The following is an 18,781-nucleotide window of genomic DNA, read 5'->3' as shown; positions in this document are numbered from 1 at the left end:
CTGCATAGCCTCCACGGCGGGAGGCACAGGAACAGATTGCAGGGAACCAGAGGAGAGAGGAGCCGAGGAGAAGAAACGCCTCGTGCGAACAGAGTCCATATCTTGGCGGAGCTCCTGACGCCTTTCGGAAAAACGCATGTCAATGCGAGTGGCTAGGTGAATAAGTTCATGAAGATTAGCAGGCATTTCTCGTGCGGCCAGAACATCTTTAATGTTGCTGGATAGGCCTTTTTTAAAGGTCGCGCAGAGGGCCTCATTGTTCCAGGATAATTCAGAAGCAAGAGTACGGAATTGTACGGCATACTCGCCAACGGAAGAATTACCCTGGACCAGGTTCAACAGGGCAGTCTCAGCAGAAGAGGCTCGGGCAGGTTCCTCAAAGACACTTCGAATTTCCGAGAAGAAGGAGTGTACAGAGGCAGTGACGGGGTCATTGCGGTCCCAGAGCGGTGTGGCCCAAGCCAGGGCTTTTCCAGACAGCAGGCTGACTACGAAAGCCACCTTAGACCTTTCAGTGGGGAACTGGTCCGACATCATCTCCAAGTGTAATGAACATTGGGAAAGGAAGCCACGGCAAAACTTAGAGTCCCCATCAAATTTATCCGGCAAGGATAGTCGTAGTCCAGAAGCGGCCACTCGCTGCGGAGGAGGTACAGGAGCTGGCGGAGGAGATGGTTGCTGGAGCTGTGGTAGTAACTGTTGTAGCATAACAGTCAGTTGAGACAGCTGTTGGCCTTGTTGCGCAATCTGTTGTGACTGCTGGGCGACCACCGTGGTGAGGTCAGCGACAACTGGCAGAGGAACTTCAGCGGGATCCATGGCCGGATCTACTGTCACGATGCCGGCTGGCAGGTAGTGGATCCTCTGTGCCAGAGAGGGATTGGCGTGGACCGTGCTAGAGGATCGGTTCTAAGTCACTACTGGTTTTCACCAGAGCCCGCCGCAAAGCGGGATGGTCTTGCTGCGGCGGTAGTGACCAGGTCGTATCCCCTAGCAACGGCTCAACCTCTCTGGCTGCTGAAGATAGGCGCGGTACAAGGGAGTAGACAGAAGCAAGGTCGGACGTAGCAGAAGGTCGGGGCAGGCAGCAAGGATCGTAGTCAGGGGCAACGGCAGGAGGTCTGGAACACAGGCTAGGAACACACAAGGAAACGCTTTCACTGGCACTAAGGCAACAAGATCCGGCGAGGGAGTGAAGGGGAAGTGAGGTGATATAGGGAAGTGCACAGGTGTAAACACTAATTGGAACCACTGCGCCAATCAGCGGCGCAGTGGCCCTTTAAATCGCAAAGACCCGGCGCGCGCGCGCCCTAGGGAGCGGGGCCGCGCGCGCCGGGACAGAACTGACGGAGAGCGAGTCAGGTACGGGAGCCGGGGTGCGCATCGCGAGCGGGCGCTACCCGCATCGCGAATCGCATCCCGGCCAGAGGCGGTATCGCAGCGCCCCGGGTCCGTGGAACCGACCGGAGCGCTGCAGTGAGAGGAGTGTAGCGAGCGCTCCGGGGAGGAGCGGGGACCCGGAGCGCTCGGCGTAACAATGGTTATTTCTCTTTACTGATTCTCTTGGACCTCTCTGCGGCTTTTGACACTGTGGATCCCCAACTCCTCCTCAGTAGTCTCCGCTCCATCGGTCTCAAGGACTCTGCTCTCGCCTGGTTTTCCTCCTATCTCTCTGGCCGCTTCTTTAGCGTCTCGTTTTCTGGCTCTACTTCTTCTCCTCTTCTCCTTGCTGTCGGGGTTCCTCAGGGATCGGTCCTAGGTCCTCTACTCTTTTCACGCTACACATCCCCCATTGGAAAAACTATCAGTAGATTTGGTTTCCAGTACCACCTCTATGCTGATGACACCCAACTCTATACCTCTTCCTCCAACATCACCCCTGCACTCCTACAGAATACCAGTGACTGTCTCTCTGCCGTCTCAGACATCACCCCTGCACTCCTACAGAATACCAGTGACTGTCTCTCTGCCGTCTCAGACATCATGTCCTCTTTATATCTGAAACTAAATCTTTCTAAAACAGAACTTCTTGTTTTTTCTCCATCAAATGATACTGTACCTAACCCTGACATTTCCATCTCGGTATGTGGTACTACCATAACTCCCGGGCAGGAGGCTCACTGTCTTGGAGTTATACTTGACTCTGATCTTTCTTTCACTCCCCATATTCAGTCTCTTTCACGTTCTTGTCAGCTGCATCTCAAAAACATTTCCAGAATCCGCCCGTTTCTCACTATTGAAACTGCTAAAACTCTCATTATTGCTTTGATTCCCTCCCGCCTCGACTACTGTAACTCTTTACTAATAGGCCTTCCTTTCTCCAAACTCTCTCCTCTCCAGTCCATCCTTAATGCTGCAGCCAGACTCATCTTCCTCTCCAGCCGCTACACCGATGCCTCCTCCCTGTGCCAGTCACTACACCGTCGCCTCCTCCCTGTGCCAGTCACTACACCGACGCCTCCTCCCTGTGCCAGTCACTACACCGACGCCTCCTCCCTATGCCAGTCACTACACTGGTTACCAATTCAGTCCAGAATACAGTACAAAATCCTCAGTCTCACACACAAAGCCCTCCACAATGCTGCACCTCCCTACATCTCCTCTCTCATCTCTGTCTACCATCCTACACGTTCTCTCCGATCTGCTAATGATCTCACACTAACATCTTCTATAATCCGAACTTCTCACTCCCGTCTCCAAGACTTCACCTGTGCTGCACCGGTTCTCTGGAATGCTATCCCTCAATCCCTCAGACTCAACAACAACATCCATAGTTTCAAACGTGGCCTAAAAACACATCTCTTCAGACAGGCCTATAACAGTCTCTAATTGGCCTCAACATATCCCCAACATATCCTCAATATATCCTCAACATATCCCCAACATATCCCCAACATATCCCCACACCCCTTGTTTGAATAGTTATTGTGTAATATTATGTCTGATACTTGTCTTTGTTTGTACCCCATAATTGTAAGCGCTGCGGAATCTGTAGGCGCTATATAAATAAAAATAAAAATAAATATACTCTGTAAAGCGGTAAACTCAATAGAGTACAGTGCACTGTGTATAGTAGATAACACAATAGAGGACAGTGTACTGTGTATAGTAGATAACACTATAGAGGACAGTGCACTGTTACAAATGGATCTGGATAGGTTGGAGGTTTGGGCTGGGAAGTGGCAGATGAGGTTCAACACTGATAAATGTAAGGTAATGCACATGGGGAGGAAAAATCTGGGCGGGGATTATGTGTTAAATGGGAGAACACTTGGGACGACTGACATGGAAAAGGACTTAAGAGTCTTAGTTAACAGTAAATTTAGCTGTAGTTACCAGTGTTGGGCAGCTGCTGGCAAGGCTAAAAAAATAATGGGGGGCATAAATAGGGGCATAGATGCCCACGACAAGGAAATAATTCTACCACTGTACAAATCACTAGTCAGACCACACATGGAATTCTGTGTACAGTGCTAGTCAGACCACACATGGAATACTGTGTACAGTACTGGTCAGACCACACACAAAATACTGTGTACAGTACTGGTCAGACCACACATAGAATACTGTGTACAGTACTGGTCAGACCACACATAGAATACTGTGTACAGTACTGGTCAGACCACACATGGAATACTGTGTACAGTACTGGTCAGACCACACATAGAATACTGTGTACAGTACTGGTCAGACCACACATAGAATACTGTGTACAGTACTGGTCAGACCACACATGGAATACTGTGTACAGTACTGGTCAGACCACACATAGAAAACTGTGTACAGTACTGGTCAGACCACACATAGAATACTGTGTACAGTACTGGTCAGACCACACATAGAATACTGTGTACAGTACTGGTCAGACCACACATAGAATATTGTGTACGGTACTGGTCAGACCACACATAGAATACTGTGTACAGTACTAGTCAGACCACACATAGAATACTGTGTACAGTACTGGTCAGACCACACATAGAATACTGTGTACAGTACTGGTCAGACCACACATGGAATACTGTGTACAGTACTGGTCAGACCACACATAGAATACTGTGTACAGTACTGGTCAGACCACACATGGAATACTGTGTACAGTACTGGTCAGACCACACATGGAATACTGTGTACAGTACTGGTCAGACCACACATAGAATACTGTGTACAGTACTGGTCAGACCACACATAGAATACCGTGTACAGTACTGGTCAGACCACACATAGAATACTGTGTACAGTACTGGTCAGACCACACATAGAATACTGTGTACAGTACTGGTCAGACCACACATAGAATACCGTGTACAGTACTGGTCAGACCACACATAGAATACTGTGTACAGTACTGGTCAGACCACACATAGAATACTGTGTACAGTACTGGTCAGACCACACATAGAATACTGTGTACAGTACTGGTCAGACCACACATGGAATACTGTGTACAGTACTGGGCACCAGTGTACAAGAAATATATAGTGGAGCTGGAGAGGGTTCAAAGACGGGCAACCAAGGTAATACGGGGAATGGGAGGACTACAGTACTCAGAAAGATTATCAGATTTTCCACCGGAGTACCCCTTTAAAACTCTCAATGTGATATCTGATATGGATCACGGGTAGGAAATAAGACGATTAGCGAGGATTACATTACTCCATTGTAGTTTACGGCCTCATAAACCTGTCATATTTGCCTTGTAATCCACGATGTGTTTTTGTTTTGACTCAACAGGTGACTGACACCTTTATTGGGGTAAAAGTCACATAAAATACGGTAGATACGGTTACCGCCAACACAACACAATTTATATAAACATGAGGGATGTAAATTGTTCCTATTGACGGCTTACTTATAGAAGCGCACTGCAGTTTCATAGCAAAATTATTGTTTATTTATTGGGCGTTCCAGAATTAAAGGGGTTAAAAGGGTTAGAACTGGTGCCAGAAGGTTAAACAGATTTGTAAATTACTTCTATAAAAAAAAAAAATCTTTACCCTTCCAGTACTTTTTAGCAGCTGTATGCTACAGAGGAAATTCTTTTCTTTTTTAATTTCTTTTTTTGTCATGTCCACAGTGCTCTGTGCTGACACCTCTGTCCGTGTCAGGAACTGTCCAGAGCAGCATAGGTTTGCAATGGGGATTTTCTCCTGCTCTGGACAGTTCTGTCAGCAGAGATCACTGTGGACAAGACAAAAAAGAAATTCAAAAAGAAAAGAATTTCCTCTGTAATATACAGCTGCTAAAAAGTACTGGAAGGGTAAAGATTTTTTTAATAGAAGTAATTTACAAACCTGTTTAACTTTCTGGCACCAGTTGATTTAAAAAAAAAAAAAAAAATGTTTCCGCCGGAGTACCCCTTTTAACCCCTTCCCGACATGTGACATGTACGTGTAAGTCGTAGACCCTCATGTATTCCTTATATTTCTAAAGTGCATTTGTCACGTCTTTTATACATGGTCCAGGGTCCACTATCCCCCAGGTCCACAACGCCTCTCTCTGCCGACATCATGCCCGCTCCTCCTATGGATTGACGCGCAGGGCTTGTCTCCCTGCGGCGGACCCGTGGTTAGTCTGTGGTATAACAGTGCACGCGCAGGGAGTCTCAGATCTTCAGAATTGCTTGCAGACTCGTGCGCGCCTAGTTGTACACATTTAAGGCGATCAATAGAACGGTGTTTCCCAACCAGAGGGCCTCCAAATGTTGCAAAACTACAACTCCCAGCATGCCCGGACAGCCTTTGGCTGTCCGGGCATGCTGGGAATTGTAGTTTTGCAACAGCTGGAGGCACTCTGGTTGGGAAACAACCTTACCTCATATGTTTACCTCACATCTTTACATATTTACCTCTCATTTTTACCTCAAAACTTACTTCACAACTTTACCTCACATCATTACCTCACAACTTTACAGCCTTTGGCTGTACGGGCATGCTGGGAATTGTAGTGTTGCAACATCTGGAGGCACTCTGGTTGGGAAACAACCTTATCTCATATCTTTACCTCACTGTCACGATGCCGGCTGGCAGGTAGTGGATCCTCTGTGCCAGAGAGGGATTGGCGTGGACCGTGCTAGTGGACCGGTTCTAAGCCACTACTGGTTTTCACCAGAGCCCGCCGCAAAGCGGGATGGTCTTGCTGCGGCGGTAGTGACCAGGTCGTATCCACTAGCAACGGCTCACCTCTCTGGCTGCTGAAGATAGGCGCGGTACAAGGGAGTAGGCAGAAGCAAGGTCGGACGTAGCAGAAGGTCGGGGCAGGCAGCAAGGATCGTAGTCAGGGGCAACGGCAGAAGGTCTGGAAACACAGGCAAGGAACACACAAGGAACGCTTTCACTGGCACTAAGGCAACAAGATCCGGCAAGGGAGTGCAGGGGAAGTGAGGTAATATAGGGAAGTGCACAGGTGATTACCCTAATTGGAACCACTGCGCCAATCAGCGGCGCAGTGGCCCTTTAAATCGCAGAGACCCGGCGCGCGCGCGCCCTAGGGAGCGGGGCCGCGCGCGCCGGGACAGAACAGACGGGGAGCGAGTCAGGTAGGGGAGCCGGGGTGCGCATCGCGAGCGGGCGCTACCCGCATCGCGAATCGCATCCCGGCTGGCAGCGGGATCGCAGCGCCCCGGGTCAGAGGACGTGACCGGAGCGCTGCAGCGGAGAGAGAGAAGCGAGCGCTCCGGGGAGGAGCGGGGACCCGGAGCGCTCGGCGTAACAGTACCCCCCCCCTTGGGTCTCCCCCTCTTCTTGGAGCCTGAGAACCTGAGGAGCAGACTTTTGTCAAGGATGTTGTCCTCAGGTTCCCAGGATCTCTCTTCAGGACCACAACCCTCCCAGTCTACTAAAAAAAAATTTTTCCCTCTGACCTTTTTGGCAGCCAAAATTTCCTTGACCGAGAAGACGTCCGAGGAGCCGGAAACAGGAGTGGGAGGAACAGATTTGGGAGAAAAACGGTTGAGGATGAGTGGTTTGAGAAGAGAGACGTGAAAGGCATTAGGGATACGAAGAGAAGGAGGAAGAAGAAGTTTATAAGAGACAGGATTAATTTGACACAAAATTTTGAAAGGACCAAGATAGCGTGGTCCCAACTTGTAGCTAGGGACACGGAAGCGGACATATTTAGCGGAGAGCCATACCTTGTCTCCAGGGGAAAAAACGGGGGGAGCTCTTCTTTTCTTATCCGCGAACCTCTTCATGCGTGAAGAAGCCTGTAAGAGAGAATTTTGGGTCTCTCTCCATATAATGGAAAGGTCACGAGAAATTTCATCCACAGCGGGCAGACCAGAGGGCAAGGGGGTAGGGAGGGGGGGAAGAGGGTGACGGCCGTACACCACGAAAAATGGGGATTTGGAGGAAGATTCAGAGACCCTGAAGTTATACGAGAATTCGGCCCATGGAAGGAGATCTGCCCAGTCATCCTGGCGGGAGGAAACAAAATGTCGCAAATAATCACCCAAGATCTGGTTAATTCTTTCTACTTGTCCATTGGACTGGGGATGATATGCAGAGGAAAAATTTAATTTAATCTTGAGTTGTTTACAGAGAGCCCTCCAGAATTTAGACACGAATTGGACCCCTCTATCCGAGACAATCTGCGTAGGCAACCCGTGAAGACGAAAAATGTGTACAAAAAATTGTTTAGCCAACAGAGGCGCAGAAGGAAGACCAGGAAGAGGGATGAAATGTGCCATTTTGGAGAATCGATCAACGACCACCCAAATAACAGTGTTGCCACGGGAAGGGGGTAAATCAGTAATAAAATCCATACCAATCAGAGACCAAGGCTGTTCGGGGACAGGCAGAGGATGAAGAAAACCAGCGGGCTTCTGGCGAGGAGTCTTATCCCGGGCACAGATAGTGCAGGCTCGCACAAAGTCCCCAACATCCGTCTCCAGAGTCGGCCACCAATAGAAGCGGGAGATGAGTTGCACAGATTTCTTGATGCCCGCATGACCTGCGAGATGGGAGGAGTGACCCCATTTGAGGATTCCGAGGCGTTGGCGTGGAGAAACAAAGGTCTTTCCTGGAGGAGTCTGCCTGATGGAGGCAGGAGAAGTGGAGATCAGGCAGTCAGGTGGAATGATGTGTTGCGGAGGGAGATCAACTTCTGAGGCATCCGAGGAACGAGAGAGAGCATCGGCCCTAATGTTCTTATCGGCAGGACGAAAGTGAATCTCAAAATTAAATCGGGCAAAGAACAGAGACCACCGGGCCTGGCGAGGATTCAGCCGTTGGGCAGACTGGAGGTAGGAGAGGTTCTTGTGGTCGGTGTAGATAATAACAGGAAATCTTGATCCCTCCAGCAGATGCCTCCATTCCTCAAGTGCTAATTTAATGGCTAGAAGCTCTCGATCCCCGATGGAGTAGTTCCTCTCCGCTGGAGAGAAGGTCCTAGAGAAAAAACCACAAGTGACAGCATGCCCGGAAGAATTTTTTTGTAGAAGAACAGCTCCAGCTCCCACTGAGGAGGCATCAACCTCCAATAGGAAGGGTTTGGAAGGGTCAGGTCTGGAGAGCACGGGAGCCGAAGAAAAGGCAGACTTGAGTCGTTTAAAGGAGTCTTCTGCTTGAGGAGGCCAGGACTTGGGATCAGCATTTTTTTTGGTTAAAGCCACGATAGGAGCCACAATGGTAGAAAAATGTGGAATAAATTGCCTGTAATAATTGGCGAACCCCAAAAAGCGTTGGATAGCACGGAGTCCGGAGGGGCGTGGCCAATCTAAGACGGCAGAGAGTTTGTCTGGATCCATCTGTAGTCCCTGGCCAGAGACCAAATATCCTAGAAAAGGAAGAGATTGGCATTCAAACAGACATTTCTCAATTTTGGCATAGAGTTGGTTGTCACGAAGTCTCTGAAGAACCATACGGACATGCTGGCGGTGTTCTTCTAGATTGGCAGAAAAAATTAGGATATCGTCCAGATATACAACAACACAGGAGTATAACAGATCACGAAAAATTTCATTGACAAAGTCTTGGAAGACGGCAGGGGCATTGCACAGTCCAAAGGGCATGACCAGATACTCAAAGTGTCCATCTCTGGTGTTAAATGCCGTTTTCCACTCGTCCCCCTCTCTGATGCGGATGAGGTTATAGGCGCCTCTTAAGTCCAATTTAGTGAAGATGTGGGCACCTTGGAGGCGATCAAAGAGTTCAGAGATGAGGGGTAAGGGGTAGCGGTTCTTAACCGTGATTTTATTAAGACCGCGGTAGTCAATGCAAGGACGTAGGGAGCCATCTTTTTTGGACACAAAGAAAAATCCGGCTCCGGCAGGAGAGGAGGATTTACGGATAAAGCCCTTTTTTAGATTCTCCTGGACGTATTCGGACATGGCAAGAGTCTCTGGGGCAGAGAGAGGATAAATTCTGCCCCGGGGTGGAGTAGTACCCGGGAGGAGGTCGATAGGGCAATCATAAGGCCTGTGAGGAGGTAGAGTCTCAGCTTGTTTTTTGCAGAAAACATCCGCGAAGTCCATATAGGCCTTAGGGAGACCGGTTACTGGAGGAACCACAGAGTTACGGCAAGGGTTACTGGGAACCGGTTTTAGACAGTTCTTGGAACAAGAGGGCCCCCAACTCTTGATCTCCCCAGTGGACCAATCCAGGGTTGGGGAATGAAGTTGAAGCCAGGGAAGTCCAAGGAGAATTTCTGAGGTGCAATTGGGGAGGACCAAAAGTTCAATCCTCTCATGATGAGATCCGATGCTCATAAGAAGGGGCTCCGTGCGGAAACGTATGGTACAGTCCAATCTTTCATTATTTACACAATTGATGTAGAGGGGTCTGGCGAGACTGGTCACCGGGATGTTGAACCTGTTGACGAAAGAGGCCAAAATAAAATTTCCTGCAGATCCAGAGTCCAAGAAGGCCACAGCAGGGAAGGAGAAGGCAGAGGCAGACATCCGCACAGGCACTGTAAGACGTGGAGAAGCAGAGTAGACATCAAGGACTGTCTCACCTTTGTGCGGAGTCAGCGTACGTCTTTCCAGGCGGGGAGGACGGATAGGACAATCCCTCAGGAAGTGTTCGGTACTAGCACAGTACAGGCAGAGGTTCTCCATACGGCGTCGTGTCCTCTCTTGAGGTGTCAGGCGAGACCGGTCGACCTGCATAGCCTCCACGGCGGAAGGCACAAGAACAGATTGCAGGGGACCAGAGGAGAGAGGAGCCGAGGAGGAGAAACGCCTCGTGCGAACAGAGTCCATATCTTGGCGGAGTTCCTGACGCCTTTCGGAAAAACGCATGTCAATGCGAGTGGCTAGGTGAATAAGTTCATGTAGATTAGCAGGAATTTCTCGTGCGGCCAGAACATCTTTAATGTTGCTGGATAGGCCTTTTTTGAAGGTCGCGCAGAGGGCCTCATTATTCCAGGACAATTCTGAAGCAAGAGTACGGAATTGTACGGCATACTCGCCAACGGAAGAATTACCCTGGACCAGGTTCAACAGGGCAGTCTCAGCAGAAGAGGCTCGGGCAGGTTCCTCAAAGACACTTCGGATTTCCGAGAAGAAGGAGTGTACAGAGGCAGTGACGGGGTCATTGCGGTCCCAGAGCGGTGTGGCCCATGACAGGGCTTTTCCGGACAGAAGGCTGACTACGAAAGCCACTTTAGACCTTTCAGTGGGAAACAGGTCCGACATCATCTCCAGATGCAGGGAACACTGGGAAAGAAAGCCACGGCAAAACTTAGAGTCCCCATCAAATTTATCCGGCAAGGATAGGCGTAGCCCAGGAGCGGCCACTCGCTGCGGAGGAGGTGCAGGAGCTGGCGGCGGAGATGACTGCTGAAGCTGTGGTAGTAACTGTTGTAGCATAACGGTCAGTTGAGACAGCTGTTGGCCTTGTTGCGCTATCTGTTGTGACTGCTGGGCGACCACCGTGGTGAGGTCAGCGACAACTGGCAGAGGAACTTCAGCGGGATCCATGGCCGGATCTACTGTCACGATGCCGGCTGGCAGGTAGTGGATCCTCTGTGCCAGAGAGGGATTGGCGTGGACCGTGCTAGTGGACCGGTTCTAAGCCACTACTGGTTTTCACCAGAGCCCGCCGCAAAGCGGGATGGTCTTGCTGCGGCGGTAGTGACCAGGTCGTATCCACTAGCAACGGCTCACCTCTCTGGCTGCTGAAGATAGGCGCGGTACAAGGGAGTAGGCAGAAGCAAGGTCGGACGTAGCAGAAGGTCGGGGCAGGCAGCAAGGATCGTAGTCAGGGGCAACGGCAGAAGGTCTGGAAACACAGGCAAGGAACACACAAGGAACGCTTTCACTGGCACTAAGGCAACAAGATCCGGCAAGGGAGTGCAAGGGAAGTGAGGTAATATAGGGAAGTGCACAGGTGATTACCCTAATTGGAACCACTGCGCCAATCAGCGGCGCAGTGGCCCTTTAAATCGCAGAGACCCGGCGCGCGCGCGCCCTAGGGAGCGGGGCCGCGCGCGCCGGGACAGAACAGACGGGGAGCGAGTCAGGTAGGGGAGCCGGGGTGCGCATCGCGAGCGGGCGCTACCCGCATCGCGAATCGCATCCCGGCTGGCAGCGGGATCGCAGCGCCCCGGGTCAGAGGACGTGACCGGAGCGCTGCAGCGGAGAGAGAGAAGCGAGCGCTCCGGGGAGGAGCGGGGACCCGGAGCGCTCGGCGTAACACTCACATCTTTACATATTTACCTCAAAGCTTTACCTCACAACTTTACCTCACAACTTTACCTCACATCATTACCTCACAACTTTACAGCCTTTGGCTGTCTGGGAATGCTGGGAATTGTAGTTTTGCAACAGCTGGAGGCACTCTGGTTGGGAAACAACCTTACCTCATATGTTTACCTCACATCTTTACATATTTACCTCTCATTTTTACCTCAAAACTTACTTCACAACTTTACCTCACATCATTACCTCACAACTTTACAGCCTTTGGCTGTACGGGCATGCTGGGAATTGTAGTGTTGCAACATCTGGAGGCACTCTGGTTGGGAAACAACCTTATCTCATATCTTTACCTCACATCTTTACATATTTACCTCACAGCTTTACCTCACAACTTTACCTCACAACTTTACCTCACATCATTACCTCACAACTTTACAGCCTTTGGCTGTCTGGGAATGCTGGGAATTGTAGTTTTGCAACAGCTGGAGGCACTTTGGTTGGGAAACAACCTTACCTCATATGTTTACCTCACATCTTTACATATTTACCTCACATTTTTACCTCAAAACTGACCTCACAACTTTACCTCACATCATTACTTCACAACTTTACAGCCTTTGGCTGTCCGGGCATGCTGGGAATTGTAGTGTTGCAACATCTGGAGGCACTCTGGTTGGGAAACAACCTTACCTCATATCTTTACCTCACATCTTTACATATTTACCTCACAGCTTTACCTCACAACTTTACCTCACATCATTACCTCACAACTTTACAGCCTTTGGCTGTCTGGGAATTGTAGTTTTGCAAGAGCTGGAGGCACTCTGGTTGGGAAACAACCTTACCTCATATCTTTACCTCATATCTTTACCTCACATCTTTACCTCAAAACTTACCTCACAACTTTACAGCCTTTGGCTGTCCGGGCATTTTGTCGGCACCCCAATCACAGGGCGTCAGGGCAGGCCGCCTGCCATGACTCGGCTATTGATACAGACTATGCCATTTTGCCCTCATCCCTGGTATATGTTGGCAACCTGTCAATCAAGTTTGGAGACATTATACCTGTAAGCCCACTGAGGTTAATGGGTTTAAAGGAGTACTCCACTTTTTCTTTAAATCAACTGGTGCCAGAAAGTTAAACAGATTTGCAAATTACTTTTATTAAAAAATCTTAAACCTTCCAGTACTTATCAGCTGCTATATGATCTACAGGAAGTTATTTTCTTTTTTAATTTCCTTCCTGCCTGACCACAGTGCTCTCTGCTGACATCTCTGTCCATTTTAGGAACTGTCCAGAGTAAGAGCAAATCCCCATAAAAAACCTATCCTGGTTTGGACATGGACAGAGATGTCAGCAGAGAGCACTGTGGTCAGGCCAAAAGGAAATTCAAAAAGAAAAGAACTTCCTCTGGAGCATACAGCAGCTGATAAGTACTGGAAGGATTAAGATTTTTTAATAGAAGTAATTTACAAATCTGTTTAACTTTCTGGCACCAGTTGATTTAAATATTTTTTTTCCAGTGGAGTACCTCTTTAATGTCTGCTTATAACTATGTTCAATCTATTTCCTGAGAGTACCTCTCAATTGTGGCGCATTGTGTCCAAATCTCTCACATACATCACCTTTACCTCATAACTTTACCTCACATCTTTACCTCACAACTTTACCTCACATCTTTACCTCACAACCTTACCTCAAATCTTTACCTTACATCTTTACCTCACATCTTTACCTCACATCTTTACCTCACAACCTTACCTCACATCTTTACCTCACATCTTTACCTCACATCTTTACCTCACATCTTTACCTCACAACCTTACCTCACATCTTTACCTCACATCTTTACCTCACATCTTTACCTCACATCTTTACCTCACATCTTTACCTCACAACCTTACCTCACATCTTTACCTCACATCTTTACCTCACATCTTTACCTCACAATCTTACCTCACATCTTTACTTCACATCTTTACCTCACAACTTTACCTCACATCTTTACCTCACAACATCACCTCACACGTTTAACTCACATTCTTACCTCACATCTTTACCTCACAACCTTACCTTACATCTTTACCTCACAACTTTACTTCACAACTGTACCTCACAACTTTACCTCACAACTGTACCTCACAACTGTACCTCACAACTTTACTTCACAACTCTACCTCACAACGGTACCTCACAACTTTACCTCACATCTTTACCTCACATCTTTACCTCACAACTTTACCTCGCAAGTTTTTTTTTTTCCATGCAACTTCTCCTTTAAACTCAATCGGGGAGATTATTTTAAAAAGAAAAGTTTACCAGTTGCCCATAGCAACCAATCAGATGGCTTCTTTTATTTTTCAGAGGCATAGCAAACATATGCTGCTCTGGAAAGTTCCTAAAATAGACAGCAGAGGTCAGCAAAGAGCACTGTGGTCGTGACAGAAGAGAAATCCAAAAAGTAAAACATTTCCTCTGTGGTATACAGCCCCTAAAAAGTACTGGAAGGATTAACTTTTTGGCACCGGTTGATAAAAATAATAAAAAATGTTTTCCATGGGAGTAACCGTTTAATAACCAAACCTAAAATTCTTGGTGCATTCTTTTCACTTCAGTAATCGTTCATGATCCCCAGCTCCTAGTATATCCGCCACATACATCACTTTATTCCACTACCCTACTTTGCTATTGGAGAGATGCCTATTTCTAATAATAAGTGTAAGTGCTGAATTGCTATTTCTGCAGATAGACGCCCAACATAAACCAATCCATTCTATAAACAGTCCATACCATGTGTCATGCACAACAAGTCGATGTAGTGCGTTCCTAGGGCCGGATTATATAATGACAGGTTGGGTGCATATATAGCTCTGCAGTGATTGTACCCGCCTGTATATAGTTACCCGTGGACACAAGGCCATCACAGTCAAATTGCAGCCTTGTTATACACATGTAGGTTATGCCTGTTTTATTTCTTTAACCTTATATTAAAGGGGTACTCCGCCCCTAGACATCTTATCCCCTATCCAAAGGACAGGGGATAAGATGTCTGATCGCGGGGGGCCAGCAGCTGGTACCCCCCGCAATCTCAGTGCAGCACCTGGCATTCATTTAGAACGCTGGGTGCCGGCGGCAGGGGTCGTGACATTATGACCACGCCCCCTCGTACGTCACACCACGCCCCCTCAATGCAAGTCTATGGGAGGGGGCATGGGACGGATTGGGATTTTTTAATAGAAATAATTTACAAATCTGTTAAACTTTTTTGGCACCAGTTGATTTAAAAGAAAATGTTTTCCAGTGGAGTACCCCTTTAAGGCCTAATCAGTCATGATGAGCTGCCACATGTGAATAGTGTGAGTAAAGAGCTGTAAAAAGCGGGATCACTTACATTAATAGGTGCTTTATTTCTAGAGTTCGGGCCTTTTCTAAATAAGCTGGCATTGCCCGGCTCTGCGAAATGAAGGCGGGGAGCCATCTAGCCGGCTCCCCGCCTCCATTGCGCAAAGCTGCTCAATGCCAGCTTATTTAGAAATGGCCCGAACTCTACAAATATGGGTGAAAAAGTAGCCAATGCTACTTTGCGGTTTTCTCCATTGTGTAAGGATAAAGCATTATTCGGTAACACAGGATGCCAGAAATGTCCTCCCACAACTCTTAAGCCCCATAAGACCCCTTTAAGGCCTAATCAGTCATGATGAGCTGCCACATGTGAATAGTGTGAGTAAATAGCTGTAAAAAGCGGGATCACTTACATTAATAGGTGCTGTATTTCTGGAGTTCAGGGCGTTTCTAAATAAACTGGCATTGGGCAGCTTTGCACAATGGAGGCAGGGAGCCAGCTATCTGGCTCCCCGCCTTCATTTCGCAGAGCTGCGCAATGCCGACTTATTTAGAAACAGACTGAACTCCTGAAATACGGGTGAAAAAGTAGCTAATACTACTTTACGTTTTTTTCATTTGCATTAAGATAAAGCATTATTCGGTAGCACAGGATGCCAGAAATGTCCTCCCACAACTCTTAAGCACCATAAGACCCTAGTAGCCTGCTCCCCTTTTAAGGCCTTATCTGTCATGATCAGCTTCCATATGTGAATAGTGTAAAAGATGGTTACTTACATTTATAGGTGCCGTAATTCTGGATTTGGGGCCGTTTCTAAATAAGCTGGCATTGACCAGCTCTGCGAAATGAAGGCGGGGAGCCGGCTAGCCGGCTCCCCGCCTCCATTACGCAAAGCTGTCCAATGCCAGCTTATTTAGAAATGGTGAAAAAGTAGCCAATGCTACTTTGCTTTTTCTCCATTGTGTAAGGATAAAGCATTATTCGGTAGCACAGGATGCCAAAAAATGTCCTCCCACAACTCTTAAGCACCATAAGACCCTAGTAGCCTGCTCCCCTTTTAAGGCCTTATCTGTCATGATGAGCTTCCATATGTGAATGGTGTAAAAGATGGTTACTTACATTTATAGGTGCTGTAATTCTGGATTTGGGGTCGTTTCTAAATAAGCTGGCATTGACCAGCTCTGCGAAATGAAGGCGGGGAGCCGGCTAGCCGGCTCCCCGCCTCCATTACGCAAAGCTGTCCAATGCCAGCTTATTTAGAAATGGTGAAAAAGTAGCCAATGCTACTTTGCGTTTTTCTCCATTGTGTAAGGATAAAGCATTATTCGGTAGCACAGGATGCCAGAAATGTCATCCCACAACTCTTAAGCACCATAAGACCCTAGTAGCCTGCTCCCCTTTTAAGGCCTTATCTGTCATGATGAGCTTCCATATGTGAATAGTGTAAAAGATGGTTACTTACATTTATAGGTGCCGTAATTCTGGATTTGGGGCCGTTTCTAAATAAGCTGGCATTGACCAGCTCTGCGAAATGAAGGCGGGGAGCCGGCTAGCCGGCTCCCCGCCTCCATTACGCAAAGCTGTCCAATGCCAGCTTATTTAGAAATGGTGAAAAAGTAGCCAATGCTACTTTGCGTTTTTCTCCATTGTGTAAGGATAAAGCATTATTTGGTAGCACAGGATGCCAAAAAATGTCCTCCCACAACTCTTAAGCACCATAAGACCCTAGTAGCCTGCTCCCCTTTTAAGGCCTTATCTGTCATGTGATGAGCTTCCATATGTGAATGGTGTAAAAGATGGTTACTTACATTTATAGGTGCCGTAATTCTGGAGTTGGGGCCGTTTCTAAATAAGCTAGCATTGAACAGCTCTGCGATATGAAGGCGGGGAGCCGGCTAGCCGGCTCCCCGCCTCCATTTCGCAAAGCTGTCTAATGCCAGCTTATTTAGAAATGGTGAAAAAGTAGCCAATGCTACTTTGCGTTTTTCTCCATTGTGTAAGGATAAAGCATTATTCGGTAGCACAGGATGCCAGAAATGTCCTCCCACAACTCTTAAGCACCATGAGACCCTAGTAGCCTGCTCCCCTTTTAAGGCCTTATCTTGCATGATGAGCTTCCATATGTGAATAGCGTAAAAGCTGGTTACTTACATTTATAGGTGCCGTAATTCTGGAGTTGGGTCCGTTTCTAAATAAGCTGTCATTGACCAGCTCTGCGAAATGAAGGCGGGGAGCCGGCTAGCCGGCTCCCCGCCTCCATTACGCAAAGCTGTCCAATGCCAGCTTATTTAGAAATGGTGAAAAAGTAGCCAATGCTACTTTGCGTTTTTCTCCATTGTGTAAGGATAAAGCATTATTTGGTAGCACAGGATGCCAAAAAATGTCCTCCCACAACTCTTAAGCACCATAAGACCCTAGTAGCCTGCTCCCCTTTTAAGGCCTTATCTGTCATGTGATGAGCTTCCATATGTGAATGGTGTAAAAGATGGTTACTTACATTTATAGGTGCCGTAATTCTGGAGTTGGGGCCGTTTCTAAATAAGCTAGCATTTAACAGCTCTGCGATATGAAGGCGGGGAGCCGGCTAGCCGGCTCCCCGCCTCCATTTCGCAAAGCTGTCTAATGCCAGCTTATTTAGAAATGGTGAAAAAGTAGCCAATGCTACTTTGCGTTTTTCTCCATTGTGTAAGGATAAAGCATTATTCGGTAGCACAGGATGCCAGAAATGTCCTCCCACAACTCTTAAGCACCATGAGACCCTAGTAGCCTGCTCCCCTTTTAAGGCCTTATCTTGCATGATGAGCTTCCATATGTGAATAGCGTAAAAGCTGGTTACTTACATTTATAGGTGCCGTAATTCTGGAGTTGGGTCCGTTTCTAAATAAGCTGTCATTGACCAGCTCTGCGAAATGAAGGCGGGGAGCCGGCTAGCCGGCTCCCCGCCTCCATTACGCAAAGCTGTCCAATGCCAGCTTATTTAGAAATGGTGAAAAAGTAGCCAATGCTACTTTGCGTTTTTCTCCATTGTGTAAGGATAAAGCATTATTCGGTAGCACAGGATGCCAAAAAATGTCCTCCCACAACTTTTAAGCCCCATAAGACCATTGTTGCCCGCTCCCCTTTGATGCCCTAATCTGTTATGATGAGCTGCCACATGTGCTTGTCTGTACAGCCCCGAATCATTTCATCGTAAAGCTCCACCCCGCCTGACGATCCATCAGGTGTGTTTTTAATATGTGTCTGTTTGCAGGTTAATTATTATTTGGCCATAATTAAAACAATTCTACAATCCAATGTCACTGGTAATGATGTGTATTTTGGCCGTCCTGTCATACACATACGCCCTGCTCACAGGTTGCTCACCGCTAATTAAATTCTTCCATAGGACTTGGCAGCTGTTCCCTTATAACTAATACTTTTGCTCAGTTCTTTGATAATTTCCATCTATGATGAGAAATAAATCATCCATTTCGGACGTTAATCGCTCGGAATGCCTTTCTTCTTCTCATTAACGGTTGCGTCATCTTGTTGTGCGTAGAGCAGCGACATATTCATCTACGAAGCTTTTCACCACTTGGCGTGCCGAGACCTGAGTGATTGAGTCTTCATGGGGTTATCCTGTCATAGAAAAATGAAGCTGATTTCTTTCAAAAACAGCACCACCCCCTGTCCTCAGGTTGTGTGGGGTATTACAACTGGCCTCCATTAACTTCAATGCAACTGAGCTGCAATACCCCACACAACCTGAGGACATGGGTGGCACTGTTTTTGGAAGAAATCAGCTCAGTTTTTATTT

At 47.7% G+C, this 18,781-nt stretch overlaps 2 protein-coding genes across 4 annotated transcripts in view; one reads left to right on the top strand and one right to left on the bottom strand.

Annotated features, from left to right (window-relative positions):
- LOC130294984 (ribonuclease inhibitor-like) overlaps positions 1-12,563 on the bottom strand; it is a gene marked incomplete at its 5' end in the record, with an annotated part of 47,560 nt that extends 34,997 nt beyond the window's left edge. The window contains one exon of the mRNA XM_056545141.1: positions 12,538-12,563. Coding sequence (XP_056401116.1) covers positions 12,538-12,563 — 26 coding nt within the window. The remainder of the gene's footprint in view (positions 1-12,537) is intronic.
- The window catches only part of LOC130295776 (hornerin-like), a 69,684-nt gene that overhangs the window by 37,994 nt on the left and 12,909 nt on the right, over positions 1-18,781 (top strand). The window lies entirely within an intron of this gene.

Source organism: Hyla sarda, chromosome 11, assembly GCF_029499605.1.
Source record: "Hyla sarda isolate aHylSar1 chromosome 11, aHylSar1.hap1, whole genome shotgun sequence".
Taxonomy (NCBI): domain Eukaryota; kingdom Metazoa; phylum Chordata; class Amphibia; order Anura; family Hylidae; genus Hyla; species Hyla sarda.
The sequence above is the reverse complement of the archived record's forward strand: the minus strand, read 5'-3'. Positions and strand labels throughout refer to the sequence as shown.